Genomic DNA, 18,486 nt, shown 5'->3' with positions numbered 1-18,486 from the left:
ACATTAGCCTAAGCCTACACGGGGTCAGGATCATCAGTATCACTATCTTCTGCCTCTCCATCTTGTTCCACTGGAAGGTCTTCAGGGGCAATAACACTCACAGAGCTGTCATCTCCTGTGATAGCAATGCCTTCTTCTGGAATACCTCCCAAAGGACCTGACTAAAGCTATTTTACAGTTAATTTTTTTTTTTTGAGTAAGTAGAAGGAGCACACTCTAACGGTAAAAAGTAAAATATAGTAAATTTATAAACCAGTAACATAGTTGTTTATTACCATTATCAACTATTATGTACTCTGCATAATTGCATGTGCTTTTATTATGATTGGCAGTGCAGTAGGTTTGTTTAAACCAGCATCACCACAAACACTGGAGTAATGTGTTGGCTCTGCTATGTTGTGGTGGCTGTGATGTCATTTAGCGGTAGGAAAATTTCAGCTCCATTATAATCTTAGGGGACCCCGTCCATCCGTCGTTGATCAAAATGTTATGTGATACATGACTGTATACCATTGTAGTATTATACAGGATAGTTTCACTGCCCTGAAAATCCTCTGGGTTATACCTGTTCATCCCTCCCTCCCAGCAACCCCTGGCAATCACTAATCTTTTTATTGTCTCCATAATTTTGCCTTTTCCAAAATATATAGTTGGAATCATACAGTATTGTATCTTTTTCAGATTGCCTTCTTTCACTTAGTAATATGCACTTAAATTTCCTCCATATCTATTCATTGCTTAATAGCTCGTTTCTTTTTAGTGCTCAACAGTATTTTTTTTCCTTAGAGATGATTCAAGAAGTAATCCAAGTGGCCGCTAGGTCCTTTTAACTGATAAGTGGTGAAAGAACTTTCAAAATTCAGCATACTTTGAATTTGTGGATTGTTATTCATAATTACAAAGGTTTTCATGCTGCATTTTGTTTCAGTGTGTAATGTTTAACAAATTATAAAATGATAAATATTGAATGATTGAATAAAAAGTATATCAGAACATTTTTCATGCACATGAGTTTAGTACCATTCAAACCTTTTGTAAGCTGTGCTTATTTAAATTAAGTTTCAATCTCTCTAAGTGTCTTTGGGACTATTCTTGGCATTGATTCCAGGGCTAGGTTGAAATTTAAGTATAAACTTCATTTCTTCATTGATTAACATATTTCCAATTAAGTAAAGTGATAATTCGAGATTGGTCATGCAGCTTATTACCAAACTTGTCTCTAACTGACATACGGCTATTTCGGAAAGTCAGATCTATCTGTAGAGGACAAAGTATCTCCATCAGCAGGATACTTAATATGACGTAGGCATCCCTGAGAGGACACTTGAGCCTGAGTAGCTTTGACGAATGCATAGTTTGTCAAAGTAGTTTTGGCAAGTTTGTTTAACAGTTACAAATTACATTACTGTGTCATCATCCCTTTATGTCAGTGATGAAGAATGCTTTTTACATAGTTTGTAATATTTTTAAAATTTTATAAATCTTTCCTATACTTGGTAAAATGAAGATGTAGATTATTTCAGGGGGACATGCTAAAATGGTAAGATAAATATTAATAAGTATATTAAGTTCTTAGTATTACTTTTTTGGTGTTATTGTGATACGTGACTTTTTATATGAATATGGCTGAGCTTTTTTTCTTATGCAAATATTTTTACTTGGTAAAAGAGTAATAGAAATGTAAAATGTGTTGTCAGGCATTTTAGATCGTAGCTTGAATATATTAATTTATTAATTAGTTTGCAATAGCACTATGAAATACTGGTTATAAGATATGTAGGATGGTACTTACTCGATTTCCGTATGATAGTTTTAAAAATATTTTGAATGTCACGTATTTTTGATTTGCAGATTTCTTTTGATAAAGTCTTCCTGAAGTGTTTGAAATTAAACTTTCTTAAATAAAACTTCAGTGTTTTAGTTTCTTTTTGGAAGTGGTGGATTTAAGTGATAAATTATATAAGAATTTTAGGTAAGTATTGTTAGCATGCTGTTAGAATTTTCTGTTCCCTTTCAGGCTCAGGCTGCCTTTTCTGCAAATCCTGCCAACCCAGCAGTTTTGTCAGAAGCTTCTGCTCCTGTCTCTCAAGATGGAAGTAAGTGTATACTTTGGGTTCATTCTCTGTGAGTAGAAACATATGTTAAGCTTTCTTTTGCTGAAATAAGGCATCTAAGGTTATTTTTTTTGACTGCATAAAATTGATGGTGAAATCTCTAGGAGAAAAAGGAAAAAAGTTTATTTCAAGAAAAGCTCTAGTAGTTGTAATAAAAAAAAAAGCTAATTTGAAAAAATAACTCTTTAGCTAATCAAGAGAGTGAGCTATGTATGAGTATGAAGATGTATTTTATGGCTTAATGAAAATAGATTTTAGCCTGACTCCGAAGTCCCTAATATGGCCGATTAATTTATGAACAAACCTTATGTGTGAACTACAGTTGCCCCAGCTGCTGCTCTTGAACTTTCTGAACCATCCTCTATCTTTGCCAGGGGAGCTTCTGAAATTTCCACCCACCTCCTTTTTGGGGAGCTTCCCAAATCCTGAAGTCTCTCTTCAGTCTCCATATCCTGTCTTTGGTCCGTTTTTCTTCAAGGTTCAGAGGGATTCAGTACAGAGCCGATAAATAATATGAATTAAAATAGAAAATAAGTGTTAAATAGGTGTTTGCGGCCTGTCATCTTGGCTTATAACCATTTATAACAATGTTTCTTTTAGAAAATTCATTTTAAGTCACAAACCATGTAAAAAGGAGCTTTTGGAAATAATACATAAATACTAGTAAGTTAAATAATGTTAATCTTTCAAATTAACATTTCCAGGATTTCATTGGATGTGGTTAGCATTATTAAAATGATAATGACACTAAATAAATTTAAAAGCTTTGGTTTTTCTTTTTTTTTGTAATTGTCATTAGTTCAGAAGAATCATTCCATAGCCCTGTTTACCGGTAACTCATTCAATAAATTATTTCTGCTTTTGAGTATTTAGAAATGTGAGGTTGTTTCAGTTCACTTGTCTTCATATTTTACGGCTCTCACCTTAAACATTTTCTGTATTTTCCATTTCTAGTAATAATTGTAGTTACAGAGGTGGGGGGGTGCCCTTCCAAATTGCTGTTAACACTTTAAATTCATCCTAGATTTTATGACATAAATACAACTTTTTAACACAAATTGAAACCCGTAATAAAAGTAGTTTTCATTTTTAGTATTCTGCCAGTGCTTTTTTCTTCCTTCCTTCCTTCATTCATTCATTCTTTTATTTATATTAGGTCTCTATCCTAAACTGTATCCGGAGCTCTCTCAATACATGGGCCTGAGTTTAAATGAAGAAGAAATACGTGCAAATATGGCCATGGTCCCTGGAGCATCAGTTCAGGGGGTATGTATAGTGTAATTAATTTTGAATTGTATACGATCATACTTTACGCATAGATATATGCTCTCCTTTTTGTGGCCAGCTCACAAATTTATAACTTTAGCATTGATCTGTGTTTTCAAATTTTAGACTTCTTTTTGAAAATTACTTCTTACATAGTCTGTTTCATTTTGTGCTATTACCACTGTTTGAATTTATTAGGAGTTCAAGATTCCTAATTACCATTTACTAGTCCATTGTCTTCTGCATGTAGTCAGTTACTAAGGCCTAGTGATTCTGTCTCTTCCATGTTTCTTGTATTCATTTTATCCATTGTAATCCTACTATAACCATATTCAACATTTCTGCACTTCCAACCTAGGTTATTCTAGTACTCTCTTACATTTCCCTCTCATAACTTTTTATGTCAAACAGTACTAAGCTGCTGCTAGATAAATCATTCTGAAGGATAGGTCTATCATAGCTTTTTTTTGCTTATTATTTTTTAACATTCTTTCTGAAATCCAAGGCTCCTTATAATTAGACCCCGGATTCTAGACTTAAATACAGTGGTTCTGGTAACCTTTCGTTAAGGTCATTGCCATGACTGTAGCACTTTGTAGCAGTTACTGTAATTACAGTTAAATATTTCATGAAAGGTCCATGTCTATCTTGTTGCCATAACCTTAGTGCTTAATACAGTACATAACATTTATTTATTTACCAAAGATTTGTTGAAAGCTTGCTTTTGTCAGTCAGGGTGCACTTGGGAAAACAGAAATCATGGTCGGTATTTCAACAGAGGTAAGTTAAGAAATTAGATAAAGAGGTTGAAGAATTGAAAAAGCAAAAATGGACTCAGATGCAATTGCAGAAAGTTAGCTGCTTCTCCTAAGACTGGTGTAACACAGGGAAGAGGTAGGAGTTAGCAGAACCTAGAAGCTTGGGGGAAGAGCCCCACAGAGCTGGGACTTAGACCTTGGAGCGGGGGACACTGCTTGCAGTACTGGTGCCTCTGAGAGGTTGTCATGAGGCTAGTGCTGGCAGTGTCAATAAAAGCTGGAGACTGGAACCAACTGCTGCTGCAGGGGTTAAGGGCCAAGCTCACGCAGTGAACAGCAAACACACGGAAAGGAACAAAGCTCTTGTCACTTTAGTCACTGACAAAGGAAAACGTTATTTGCGGTTAGGCCCAGCATCACCCGAAGTAGAGTTGAGTCCAGAAGGGTGGATTTGGAGCTGAGGACAGTAGCTTAATACCTGTTACCAACTACTCCTTTGACCACTCAGTATATCTACACACTTCTACATTTGAACTTCATATGGCAGTAATAACAACTTTATTGTAAAATTCTTCCAGAAAATTGAGGTTCAGCAAACTTTTCTATAAAGGGCTCTATAATAAACATTTTAGAGTTTAATGGTTATTCTATCTCTATCACATATTGTTTGTTTACAACTTTTAAAAATATAAAAACCATTCTTAATTCAGGGGTATACAAAATCAAGCCAAGTACCCCTTAATATAAATGAAGTCACTCTCACACTTTTTCCAGAAAGGGACGATACCAGTTATCTTTGCCATCGCTGGGCAGTGGTCATGGTATTGATTACTATGTGATACTAATTACTCTTCTAAGGATTCAAATTTCTAGCTGAATATTTTTAACTTAAAAAGTGTAAAGTTAACCACTACCGACAATTCATGTATAAAGGTAAAAGGAGGAGATATGGAGGAACAAAAAGATTAATTACTGTATTTATGGAAAATTTATAAATATAAGCAGAGAAAAAGATAGCCATAGCTGCTGTGATTCTTGTTTTAGTAACTGGTCATGAGGCTGTAGTTCGTATTTATGGCTTCCTTTGTTCACTACATGGACTCTCTGTTCCTTGCCATTGGCCAGCACTTCAGCTGGTCTTTTAAATTTTTGTCCTTAATACCCAGAGGAGGTACCTAATTTTTGAAGTATCTGAATCACCAGGGCTCTTCATTGCCCTGCCTTTTCTTTTTATTTTGTTTTGTTTTAATTTATTTTAATCTATTGCTGGAGATTTCTGTTAACTCTTCCTATCTAGTGAATTTTTCTTTTCACATATTTTTTCTTCTGTTGATGTTCCATCTGCTCCCCCCCGACCCAGGTTTATTGAGTTTTAATTGACAAGTAAAAATTGTATATGTTCAAGGTGTACAACATGATGTATTGAGAGAGAGATAGTAAAATGATTACCACAGTCAAGTTAATTACAACACATCTTGTCATCTCAATAGTTAACCATTTTTTTCATGTGTGATAAGAACACTTAAGATCCACCGTCAGCAAATTTCAAGTATACAGTATTATTAACTATAGTTACCATGCTGTACATTAGATCCTCAGAACTTACTCATTTGGAACAGTAAGTTTGTGCACTTTGACTAACATTACCCCTATTCTTCACCCTCCCCTCCCCACCTCCAGCCACTGATAACCACCCTCTTACTCTCTACTTCTGTAAGTTTCACTTTTTTAGATTCCATGTATAAGTGAGATCAGACAGTACTTGTCTTATGTGTCTGGCTTATTTCACTCAGCGTAATGTTCTTTAGGTTCATCCATGTTGTCCAAATGGCAGGATTTCCTTTTGTTAAGGCTTAATATTTAATAATATTCCATTTTGTGTGTGCGTGCACGCTCATAGACACGCCACATTTTCTTAATCCATCTGTCGACAGACTTGGTTCTATATTTCAGCTACTGTGAATAATGCTGCAGTGAATGTGGGTGTGCAGATATTTCTTGAGATAGTGATTTTATTTCCTTTGGATATATACCCAGAAACAGGATTGCCAGATCATATGGTAGTTTTATTTTTACGTTTTTGAGGAACCTCTGCACTGTTTTCCGTAACTGCTGCACCATTTAAAATTACTACCATCTGTGCACAAGGTTTCCCTTTTCTCCACACCCTCACCAACATGTTATCTCCTGTGTTTTGATAATGGCTATCCTAAGAGGTGTGAGATGATATCTCATTGTGGTTTTGATTTACTTTTCCTGATTTTCATATACCTATGGTCATCTGGGTATCTTCTTTGGAAAAATGTCTCTTTAGGTCTTTTGCCCATTTTTTAATAAGGTTTTTTTTTTTTTTTCTTGTTGTATTCTGTGAGCTCCTTATGTGTTTTGGATATTAACCCATTACTAGATACAGATAGATGGTTTGCAAATATTTTCTCCCATTTTGTAGGTTGCCTTTTTCTTTTGTTGATTATTTCCTTTGCTGTGCAGATGCTTTTTAGTTTGACGTAGTCCTACTTGTTTATTTTTGCTTTTTTTCACTGTGCTTTTGGAGTCTATCTAGAAAATCATTGTTAAGATCACTATCAAGGAGTTTTCCCCTGCGTTTTCTTCTAGGAGTTTTATGGTTTCAGATCTTACATTTCAGTCTTTAATCCATTTAAAATTAATTTGTATATATAGTGTAAGATAAGGATCTAATTTCATTCTTTTGCATGTAGATATCCAATTTTCCCAACACCATTTATTGACAAGACCATCCTTTCCCCATTGTATATTCTTGGCACCCTTGTCAAAGATTAGTTGAGTGTAAATTTGATTATGTTTTTATATCTTCTGTTCTCTCCTCATTCATGGCTTCCTTTAAATCCTTGAACATACGGACTATATTAATAGTAACTTTTAAAATCTGCTTGATAATTTTATGATCTCTGTCATTTTGGGGTCTCTTTCTGTTGACTGATTTTTCTTCCGACATAGGTTACATTTTCCTGCTTGTTCACATGCCACCTGTGTATTTAATTGGATGCTGGAGATTGTGAATTTTACATTGTTAGGTGCTAGATTTTGTTGTGCTTTTTAAGAATGTTGGCACTTGTTCTGGCAGGCACTAGATCTGCCTGATTCTTCTGAGGCTTACTATACGCTTTGTTGGGGTAGGTCTGTAAAACTAGACTATCCCCATTAGTAAAGAAGTGTGTTTACTCTGAGATCTCTACTGAAGGCCCTGGGTATTCAGCAAGCACTCTCTACTCTGGCTGGTGGATACTTGAATGTCTCCCAACCCTGTGTGATCCCTGGAAACCATTACAGCTCCCTGAACAGTATGCCGTTGCCTGGCTTGTGGAGCCTGACCTCATCATGCATGTTTGGAGGAGTATTTAGCAGCAGATGCAAGGGGACCCCCTGTGTAGATTTCTGGGCTCTTTCTCTGTGTAGTTCCTTCCTCTCCAGACTGCCCTGCAAATTCTATCTGCCTCGCTAGCTGCCTTGGCCTTTCTGACTTCACATCTCTGTCTCCACAACTCAGTAAGACCATGTGTGGTACTCTGCTGTAGATTCCTTCAATAAGTAATTTCTTCCGCAACTGTGTTCTGATTTCTAGCATAGTAAGTTTGTGTGTATGTATGCATTAGGCTGCCAACATTATTATATTAATCAGTATTTATGGTAATTCTGAAGCAAATGAATTTCAACAAAACTAAATAATTCATTTGCTTCTTATTTCTTTTCCTGTTCCATTACCTGATTTTTCTGTGTCTCTTACAGCTGTAATTCTTTTGAACTTTTGTAATCCTTCATAAGTAATTTCTTCTGGCATTGTGTTCTGATTTCTACTGTAGTAATTTGTGTGGTGTGTGTGTTACTCCTGTTAGACTGTCAGCTTTAGAATATGCCGTTGGATTGACCATGAATTCTGAATGAATATATTTTCAGTCTGTGATGTTTTATAGCTGAGGTTCTTCTTTCCTGTCATTGCCACTCTGAGCATCCCAATTCTTAAGGAGATTAGAGCTTTTTTGTGTCTTTCTAGGAAAAATTCCCATTAAGAAGCCTTGATAAGCTCTTCCCTCACTGTCTTTTGATTGAGGAGAAAATCCACTTAAAACAAGAAACCAGTTTTGGTCAAGCAAACTTGAAAAAGAGTGGGTGTGGAATGTTCCTAACACAAAGAAATGATAAATGCCTAAGATGATGATACCCCAGTTGCCTTGATTTGAATTAACATTGTATGCCTATACCAAAACATCAGGTGTACCCTATAAAGATATACAACTATTATGTACTCATAATATTTTTAAAAAAAAGAAAACCTGTGAACATTAGAAACTTGAAACATGGTACCGGACTCAAGTCCCTAATATAGCTATTCTGGGGCAGTCTGGTTTGTGCATCCTATTTGTTAATCCACAGGTGGTTATTGACAGGGATGAGAAATATTTGACTGTCTTATATGTGCTGAGACCCATGCAATGTGCACTTTCATTTAATCCTCACAGTAACACTGTGAGATAAGAATGTTGCTCCTTTTTCAGAAACTAAACGGATAAGTAGATGGTCAAAGATCATAACAGAAGATAATTCCTGGAAGTTCTGTATTTCAGAAGTATGATAAGGCTTTAAAGTTCAAGGGTAATACATTTGAGATGGAGATAAGCCAAAGTACCTGGGAAGCAAATGCCAATGAATTCAAAAAGCGACAGATAGAGAGTAAATCCCTGACTGAATCTACTGCAGATGATACATGTAGGAATAAGTTACCTGAGGAATTAGTAAATAAAAACCGTGCCATCTTTACAGAAATCATACTTTATCTGAAGGAAATTATTTGTGGATTCCCTTTTGGAAAGCCCCAACTGAGTATGCTCCAATTATCATCGTAGATTCTTTCAAGGAGAGTATTTCTAAATACTGACACATTGCGTATGTTTTTGTCAGCAGTTGGTAGCAAGACCTTCCAGTATGAACTATATGGTGGCTCCTGTGACTGGCAACGATGTTGGAATTCGTAGAGCAGAAATTAAGCAAGGGATTCGTGAAGTCATTTTGTGTAAGGATCAAGATGGAAAAATTGGACTCAGGCTTAAATCAATAGATAATGTAAGTATTTTTAATATCTATTTGAATTTGTTTACATTGCATACAGAATATTAACTAATGCTAAAGTAATTTGAAATGGAAATGCTTTAATTAATTATAATCATGTTTCTATCATTGAGAATATTTTAAATCTAATAACTTAAATTTGTCCACTTAGAGATGCTCTATTTTGAGGAGGCAGAATTGGGACTTTCAAGCCCATTACATTGAAAGATTATTTTTCATTTTTGAGTACTCTAACTGGAATAAAGGTCACTGGTCTACATGTACTATGACAGTTTGTATAATAGAATTCTGGCATTAAAATAGGGCAGCATATGTGAAAGTTAAAAACCTGACAAGTGAGAATTGATGTGTGTTCATATTTAAACCAAATGATTATTTAACTTGAGATGGTTTTGCAGATTTGTTACTTCTATCTTCCAAATTTAAATTTAACAGGTCATTTTCTGACCAAAAATTTCTTATCTAATTTGGGCAGCCATTACTTTACCTTTTAATTACTTTACCTCTCACCTTACCATACTGGAGAGATGAGACAGGGTTACTCTCTGAGAAAATATTTATAATTGTTAAGGACATGCTGGGTCTTTACCGCAATTCATAGTTTTAGCTGTGACCTTACTGAATTGTTTCAGTCTTATGTCACATTAGCTCAGTATGTCCCACCTTTCCACACAGACAGTTATAATCAGTGAGGTACACTGCTGTGGAAAGGGTGAGGCAGCCCTGCCTGCCCACCCAGGGGGCTGAGGGCATTGACGTCTTTGCTCACTCGTAGCTTATTCAAGACCCATCAGTGTGCGCGGTTGGGAAGTTCCGACTTGTATGCTGCTGCCCCTTCCACCAGGATTTCTCTTCTGTTCTTTCCTCTGTTCTAAAGAGAAACGATACTTTTTGTAGGCCCCTTGGCCCCATTGTAGGTGTCTTTGCAGTGGGTTTGTCCACTTGGCCAAAGTACATCAGTTCATTTGTGGGGTGCTGCCTAGTTCTCGCTTACCACCCTACAGTGTAACAGACACGTGACACAAATCATGTCTGACTGAGTGTAGGATTGTAGAAAGGGTCTAGCCTTGTAGATGTGTTTGTATTTTACAAGGCTTACTCTTCTTTTATACTTGTCTGTTTATATTTTGTTCAACATCTGATTGAGAGTTTACATAAGTAAAAATATCCATGTGGGGTTAGTTCTGAGTAAACAGTACTTGACTTTTCTGAATCCATTTTGTAGTGTATTCTTTATAAGCCCACTCTTGTGTTTAATATGCCCATCTTTTTAAGCCGTTACATAAACCTTAATCTTATTTGATTATACATAATTTAGCAAATATGTAAAGGAATCCTTCAGCTCAAAAGGTAGAATTAGTGACTTTAAACTATCATTTTTTAAACTGTAAAAGAACTGACCAAATTCCTAATACTTGACTGACTTTTCCCCTGAATGTGATCATGAACTAATAATTTGGTATTCTATCAAACTCACAGAACCTTGCATTTATTCACATTGTCCTACTTTCTTTAGTCTTTTTATTCCAAGATGAAAGGGGTGATTGAGGTTGGTCAGGTGGGTCACGATTTGAGGTAGAAAAATATGACTGAGATCTCACTTTTTTGCCTTATTCTTTGAGGTTATTGCCTTCATACATTTTTTTTCAGTTTCTTTTTAGGGGATAATGACACAATATATTCATATAATTTTTCCTTTTCCTTTTTCTTTTTTTTTTTTTTTGTTACTAGGTTAGATTTCTAACATAACACTTATTTCCTAACTTACCAGCATTTTAAAACTATTATTAATATACCATAATAGTGGTAAATGACCAAAGTAATTTTCTTATTATCTAGGGCATATTTGTTCAGCTAGTCCAGGCTAATTCTCCAGCGTCGTTGGTTGGTCTGAGATTTGGGGACCAAGTACTCCAGATCAGTGGTGAAAACTGTGCTGGCTGGAGCTCTGATAAAGCGCACAAGGTGCTCAAACAGGCTTTTGGAGAGAAGATTACTATGACCATTCGTGACAGGTAAGCTGTTAGTAAATAGCTCAAATGGGAATTCAGACTAGTTTTCCAATTTCTTGGACTTTCAGGATTCTGTGAATACAGTATTTTGTTGTAGAAAATGATCAAATGGTATTGATGAGCTTTATAGCCTTGAAGTTGTGTACAGATTTTTTTTTCATAGTTTGATTTGTTTTTAATACAAAGCTTATTTTAGAGTTTATAGGATTTTGTCCTCTAAGCAAATACTTCCATGTCTTTACCTTTCTAGGAAATAGAAAATGTATGGCGGAGAAGTAACAAAGTAGCAGGGCATCTCTGGCCTCACTTTCCAATTCACTGCTTAGGGAAGGGTGCTCACACTGGGCCAGGGTCCCTCGTTGTGAGGGTCAGGGTCCCCACAGGACTCCAAACAGTTTGGGAGTTAGGAAAACCACATCAGGCCTGTTATGAAGCAGTGGTTGTCCAGAGGATGCAACATTCTATTTAGCAGTTAGTTCCTTTATAACCTTTAAACATTTAGCACATGAAATACAGGCCTTTATTTATTTTCTTGCCCAGTCCCTACAGGTATTCAGGGCAACCTGTATCACATTGTTACAGTAAAATTTTGGGGTTTTGTTTCTTCTCAGTTAAACTTCTGTTTTATCTATCTTTGTGTTTCCAGTTTCTCATACAGGTTAGATATTTAGTAAATGTATTATAGATGAGTGTCATTTTTACTTTTTATCTAAGCAGAGTTTCAAAGAGTTGAGTGGGACCAACAGGAAGATATGGCTGTTCTGAGTTTTATAAACACAGGTTTATCATAAAATCCTTATGATAACATGATAGAGTTATAGAGAAGCAAGCAAGTTTAACTGATGCAAGTGCTTTTGAGAGCGGACAGCTGGCGGCCTTTTTATAATAGCTGCGTGTCTTCCTTCCTAAAAGGGCTTAAGGAACTTGTCTTAATGCTTCTGCAGTTCTTTTAAAGTACAGCAAAAAAATCTTCTATAGAATTTTCAAAATCAAGATGTGAGAAATATTGTAAAATTTTAAATAATGTTTCCTAAGAACAATTAGGCTCCAGAAGATACTAAAAGTTAACAAATAAATTATTTTTACGACTGTGATTTAGTTCAAAGCCTATTTCATTCTTAATGCTAAGGTGATACATTTTAAAGGAAAAAGCATATTGATAAGCCACATGAAATGTTGTCTTTGATAATTGAAGGAAATGTTGATTAGTCAAACCGTGGTGGATAGATTTTCTTAAAAAATGATCGTTTACACGAAGATGTTCTGTGAAATGTATAGTATCAGAGCCATAATAAGTAGCTTTTAGTGGAAACACTTGGCATAGCATTTATTATAACAAACTGTGTCCAATGTGGCAGAATTTATGGTATATGAAATCTATTAAAATGTTTACCTTGGAATTAAATTTTTAGTTGAACCCATTATGTTTCAGGCCCTTTGAACGGACAATCACCATGCACAAGGATAGTACTGGACATGTTGGCTTTATCTTTAAAAATGGAAAAATAACATCCATAGTCAAAGATAGTTCTGCAGCCAGAAATGGTCTTCTCACGGAACATAACATCTGTGAAATCAACGGGCAGAATGTCATTGGATTGAAGGTTAGGAACAGACCTCGTGCCTTATTCTGTTGCAGTTTAATTTTAGCAAATGTCTTTTTCTTTTGACTATTTGGGTGGTGCTGTTTTCCTATTGACCTCCCAAATATAGAAACTTGGTAGGAGATGGGGGTTGTGAGACCTGGGCTCTGGCTCTGGCCGATCACAGGAATTGTCTGGGCTATTATTTCGAGTTACATTTCCTGTAATGAAGGGACTGGAGTAAATGATCTCTGAAGTCTCTGGAGCTAGAATTCTGTGAAGACATAAGCAGTGAAGATTTCGATGACATTCTGAATGAATGTTTGTCCAACTATTTTCAATCCAGCAATATAAGGAAATGAATAATAATTTTGGTTCACATTAATAGTTTGTTTTTGTAGTTTTTTCCCTTCACAAATTCCTAAATAAGTCTATCATAAGATCTAAAGGTTTTATTTAATAAGACCTCATTTCATAAACTTTGGCTTAGACGACATGGTTCACTAAGAAGATATGGTAGTATATTGCACAAGAGAAAAATTGTTTATTCATCAGTAATGAAAGAAGGTTTTTCTTGTCTAATACATTCAAGTCGGTTTACTTAGCAATTTTGTTATCAGCTGTAAAATTGTGTTCCTATAGAATTAAACTTGGTAAGGAAAACTAGATATTTCTAATTGAAATACCGGAGTTAGGATTTTAGAGATATTAGCAAAACATAATGGGGTGTATATTGTATATTTCTTTACCAAGAATAACATAGTTTTATATTTTTTAAATAAATGTCTCTGTGGAATTAATTGTTAATATGTGTTTTTATCAGGACTCTCAAATTGCAGACATACTGTCAACAGCTGGGACTGTAGTTACTATTACAATCATGCCTGCTTTTATCTTTGAACACATTATTAAACGGTAAGTAGACAATTCTTCAACTTAATGCATATAGTGTATGACTTAATAAAGCACTGTACTTTTTTTAATTCTCAAACTTTTGGTTCTTTTGCTTAACAAATTTCACTGGTATTTATCTAGAAATCTGAAGTAAATTATTTAAATCAGAGGAATTGGTTGGTGATGACCCCTTACAACTTTCCAAATGTGGAATAAAATTCACCATACACTTACGAAATTTTGATACTGCCTAGTAGAAAAAAGGCATCCAAGCAGAGTTGGGCATGCTTTCAGCTTTCAATTTGCAGTACAATTGAATGTAGCTGCATTCTGCCTGCCGCTCTTCTGTTCAGTGGAAATCTAGTCATGGTGGTTCACGATGGAGAATTCTTGCCTGTGGGATGTTAGAAGTAACAGTTTCCATTCTCTTCATCTCAGGAGGCAAGCAGAAGTGTGTGGTGTGTGGAGATCTTTGTCCTCAGGAACTGAGGATTGGAAAGCTGGGAGTGAGGAGAATTGAAAAGGGACAAGAGTTGCTTTCTCTAGAGCTTTTGAAATACTAGCTTCTGTCAGCTGTTTTGGTCAAGCCAATTTAGAATCTTTCTTTCAGAATCTCTGTCATGTATGTGGAAATGAGATTTAAAAGATTCCTAAACATAACCCTTGTAATAAAATTGTTTGTATTGGTATTGTATTGGTTTCTGGATAGAACATACCTACCTGCTCTTGGAGAAAAAGAAAGGTTATTGTCAGCATTAATTGTTCTAGAATTTTTTTTTTTTTTTAAATCACTGAGTCCTTCCTCTCCCATTTCTTCCCAACTTAACACAGCCTCGTCATTTTCTTTTTTAAAATCACCAGCCTTGGCTGGTCTGAAGGTAGTGAGTTACCTCACTTGATTGTTCACAGTCAGTTACAGATTGAACTTGTTCTACTACTTTCCCCCTTCTCCCTACTGCACTTGACTAGTCTTAAAAAATAAAAAATAAAAAAAAATCACCAGCCTTAATATACCTTAATATACAAAGACTCATTCGTATCCTATCTAACTTTTCTAGCCAAGATACAGATAGCCTTTCACACTGGGTATCTGTCAACAACTAGATTACCAGACACCCTTCTGAGCTCGCGTAAAACACCTTCCCCTTCTCCCCGGTCTCACCTGATGCTAACCAGTGCTAAACTGGAATTGGCATTTTCTTGGGTTAACATAACAATGTTGAAAAAAATAAACAGAACCTTAGTATATAATGAAATACTTCTCTTGCAGGATGGCCCCAAGCATTATGAAAAGTCTGATGGACCACACCATTCCTGAGGTTTAAAAGTCATGGCACAACAAAAAATGTAGCTGAATATCTCCAGTTTCCTTCTTTGGCAACTTCTGTATTATGCACATGAAGCTTTCCCAGAGCCAGCGAGCATATGCTGCATGAGGACCTTCCTATCGACATATGGCTGGGAATCTTACTGTCTCATCTGATACCTTGTTCAGATTTCAAGATAGTGGTAGCCTTATCCTCGTTTTACAGATGTGAAACTTTCAAGAGATTTACTGACTTTCCTAGCATAGTTTCTCTACTGGAAACCTGATGCTTTTACAAGCCATTGTTATTAGGATGACTGATATAAGCTTAGCTTTATGTGAGAACCAGTCACCTTTCTCCTAGGTAATGAGTAGTGCTGTTCATACTACTTTAGTTCTATGTTGTATTTGCATTTTTAACATGTTACCATGTACATTTAGAATGATTGCCTTTGATATTTTTTTTTTTTAGTTCCGTGTGTGTGTGTAAAAACACCTATTAAGAACACTGGTTTCATTCCATGTAAGCATTATGTAGTGTATGTAGGTCGCAAGAGATTGTGATGATTGTCATTAAATTTTAACTACCTTCACTTAATATGCTTGAACTGTCGCCTTAACTATGTTAAGCATCTCGACTAAAAGCCAAAATATAATTATTGCTGCCTTTCTAAAACCCAAACGTTCTGTAATAAACCGAAATGTATACTAGCCCAGACTGTTTAATGGTACTTACTGAGCTATAGCATAGCTGCTTAGTTGTATTTGACATTTTCTAATCAATGCATAATGGAAACTTCTTTCTTGTAAAAGTTGCCAGTATCACTTTCTGAGAAATGAATCGCTATATATTTAATGTAAAAATTCTTATACTAAACAGGATGAACTTTTGAGTCCTTTTTTTCATTTGTAGATTAAGTGGGATAACACTTAATTTTGGCATTGAATCTTAACATTATGTAAGCTAGCTATTTTGGGATGGTCTTAGACCATTTTCTGGGAATTTGTTCCATTTCCTTACTCCTCCCTGCAAACAAAATGGCAGTGACACTTTATGCTGATTTTTTTCTTCTTTTTGGTTTATGTCTATCCTATTTTAATTAAATATGTATAAGTAAATTTTAGTCTGTTCACGTCATTTGGAAACCGCGTCATTTGGCCGTAAGAGTAATTCATTTGTATAGGCAATAGGTTTCTTAGGCCAAACTAAAATAATTGCCAGTGTGTCTTCCGCTGGCCTTCTGGGGAGGCATAAGTCAACACACTTATGTAACCAAGGTGTTATCTCCTGTGTGTACCCATGTGATCACACTTTCCCATGCATGTTGCCACTATTGTTCTGACCCACATATAAGTACTCGCCATGTTCTCAGCCATTCTGCTGCCGCGGCTACATCCCCTGACAATAAAGAACCTGTCTCATCTGCCCGCTGCTGCCCTCCTCTTCTTTCAACTCCTGGAAGCCTGCTGTGGTGCACTCACTGGCCACAGAGCCTGCTCCCCACAGTTTGCTTTCACCAAACCCATGCATGACCTGGAAGACGGGCGTGTGGAATTTGCTTCCGTCTGTGGGAGACGACTGTCTCCCAGGGCAGATGCCATCCAGGGGCCCTGAGCACAGCCCTCAGTGCTGAGAGACTAAGTGTGAGGAAAACCGCTTCCAGCTGGGCACCCAGCGCGCAGGCGTGAGGGAGCTGGCACACACCTGGGCACTCGCCACGCAGCAGGGACTCACCGAGGCCGTTGATTGTCCCTGGCAACACTGGAGACCGTGTAATATTTAATAACACTTAAAACTGACTTCGAAAATTCTATTATCATGGTCTGATTCAAGTTTTTTCCTCCTATGTCATACTGTGTACAAGATGTAACCATGTTTTTAAAGAGTGCAGAAAAAATTTAAAGCACATAATTGTGGTTCAGAGGTTGAATATGAAAGAAAATCAGCATTACCGCTATACGGCTTATCTTGTTGGAAATTTGGAAAAGCAAACCAGAACGTTTCCCAGTGTGATTATCTACGTGGCTATCAACTTGGGTCTGAAGATAGTTTCAAAAGTAATGGAACTGCATTCACATCACTAAGATCTTCTAGAAGAATCAATACTTGTGGTCTTAAAAGCTACTAGTCCTTGTAGTAAGTTATTTAAATAAGAAAATGGAAACTGCTTTCATTACAGAAAAATATTTTTAATGTAGAAAAGATGAGCACTTAATAGGTATAATGAAATACAAACCGTTCCTATGCACAGTAAACTTACTGTCATAAGAACTGGGAATTTTTCCCCAGGTTCTTAGAATCTGGGTACAGCATTATAGAAAGGAACCACTCCATGAAAATGCACATACCCAAAAACCCAATGGGCAGCAACTGTGGTAGATTAGGAAGACAAAACAGTGACTCAGAAGTAGTAGAGAATACTGCACATTTTCTTGGAAAATTCTTAATTGTTCAGTGCTTACTGGTAAGTTTCCCCAGCCCAGTTTATTATCTCCTAGTTCCTCTCCACCACCCAATCCCGTCTTCTCACCGTCATCACGCTGGGACGATCATCTGCCTTACAAATGTAATGTTTTCTGTCTAACACTGCCGTATTTTATCTGCCTTAAGAGAATGGCAACTAATGGCTTTCAGTGAAGTCACCATGATTTAGAATGTTTAAAACCACAAATTTTCCATGTGGTAAAACTTCTAATTACTATCATTGCACATTCACCAGTTGATTTAAAAGTTTGGTTTTAAAATACGTTGAGTTCAATTTAATATTCAAGAGAGGAAAAGGCACTTAATACTGCAATTTCCAGAACATGATCTGTCTGTCTTCCCCTCCTGTGATAATATTGCTGCACTGTTCATTCATCCATATACATGTCACCGCACCTGAGAGAGAGAGACATTGTGGTCAGGCAGGGAGTTGACCAGGAGGTGCCAAAGATATTCTTCGCTGTGACGCTCACTCTTGCTGTTCTCTTACTAAAGCAGTGAAGTTAGTTCTACTTTGTCTTGTCTCTTTCTATAATAACATCCTTGTATAAACTAGAAACTGGTACAAAGAACTGTGAGGAATAAGAAACCATTTAAATCTAAATCAAAAGCTAAAACGACTGGGAATTATGGATACAGAGCAGAATGCAAATATTAATACATGCTCTGGCAAAACAGGTACCATCCGACGAAAGTCAGGAGACAGAAGGGAGGGAAAAGGTGGGAAATTGGCGAGAGTTTGCTGATTCCTTTTCCATTGGAAGGGGTCAAAATGGTAATTAAAACTAAGTTGAGAAAAAAAGGCACAGAATTTCTAAAGTACAAAGTAAGAAGAAATAACCATATGAAACAGTGACAGAAGTAAGAGAATGAAGGTGAGAAGTTACTGCTCACAGAAGTAATAGGAGATGCTAGAATTAAAAACCAAGTCCTCCAAATGATCAGGAGGTGAGCACGAAGGC

The 18,486-nt window shown here is 36.2% G+C and overlaps 2 protein-coding genes across 3 annotated transcripts in view; one reads left to right on the top strand and one right to left on the bottom strand.

Moving 5' to 3' along the window:
• SDCBP (syndecan binding protein (syntenin)) overlaps nucleotides 1-16,169 on the top strand; it is a 30,880-nt gene extending 14,711 nt beyond the window's left edge. The window contains exons 3-9 of one of the 2 annotated variants that reach the window (XM_012661419.1): nucleotides 2,018-2,096; nucleotides 3,271-3,380; nucleotides 9,077-9,238; nucleotides 11,084-11,259; nucleotides 12,689-12,860; nucleotides 13,663-13,754; nucleotides 15,004-16,169. In XM_012661419.1, coding sequence (XP_012516873.1) covers nucleotides 2,018-2,096; nucleotides 3,271-3,380; nucleotides 9,077-9,238; nucleotides 11,084-11,259; nucleotides 12,689-12,860; nucleotides 13,663-13,754; nucleotides 15,004-15,058 — 846 coding nt within the window. In that variant the 3' untranslated portion in view covers nucleotides 15,059-16,169. The remainder of the gene's footprint in view (nucleotides 1-2,017; nucleotides 2,097-3,270; nucleotides 3,381-9,076; nucleotides 9,239-11,083; nucleotides 11,260-12,688; nucleotides 12,861-13,662; nucleotides 13,755-15,003) is intronic. The other variant, XM_012661420.1, reaches the window with a different exon arrangement.
• A 1,093-nt stretch (nucleotides 16,170-17,262) lies between these two features.
• The window catches only part of NSMAF (neutral sphingomyelinase (N-SMase) activation associated factor), a 60,490-nt gene continuing 59,266 nt past the window's right edge, over nucleotides 17,263-18,486 (bottom strand). The window contains exon 31 of the mRNA XM_012661384.1: nucleotides 17,263-17,920. Within this exon, the coding sequence (XP_012516838.1) occupies nucleotides 17,826-17,920 (95 nt within the window). The 3' untranslated portion in view covers nucleotides 17,263-17,825. The remainder of the gene's footprint in view (nucleotides 17,921-18,486) is intronic.

Source organism: Propithecus coquereli, unplaced genomic scaffold, assembly GCF_000956105.1.
Source record: "Propithecus coquereli isolate 6110/MARCELLA unplaced genomic scaffold, Pcoq_1.0 Scaffold71, whole genome shotgun sequence".
NCBI lineage: Eukaryota > Metazoa > Chordata > Mammalia > Primates > Indriidae > Propithecus > Propithecus coquereli.
Note: the sequence above shows the minus strand (reverse complement) of the source record. Positions and strands in the feature narration are given on the sequence as shown.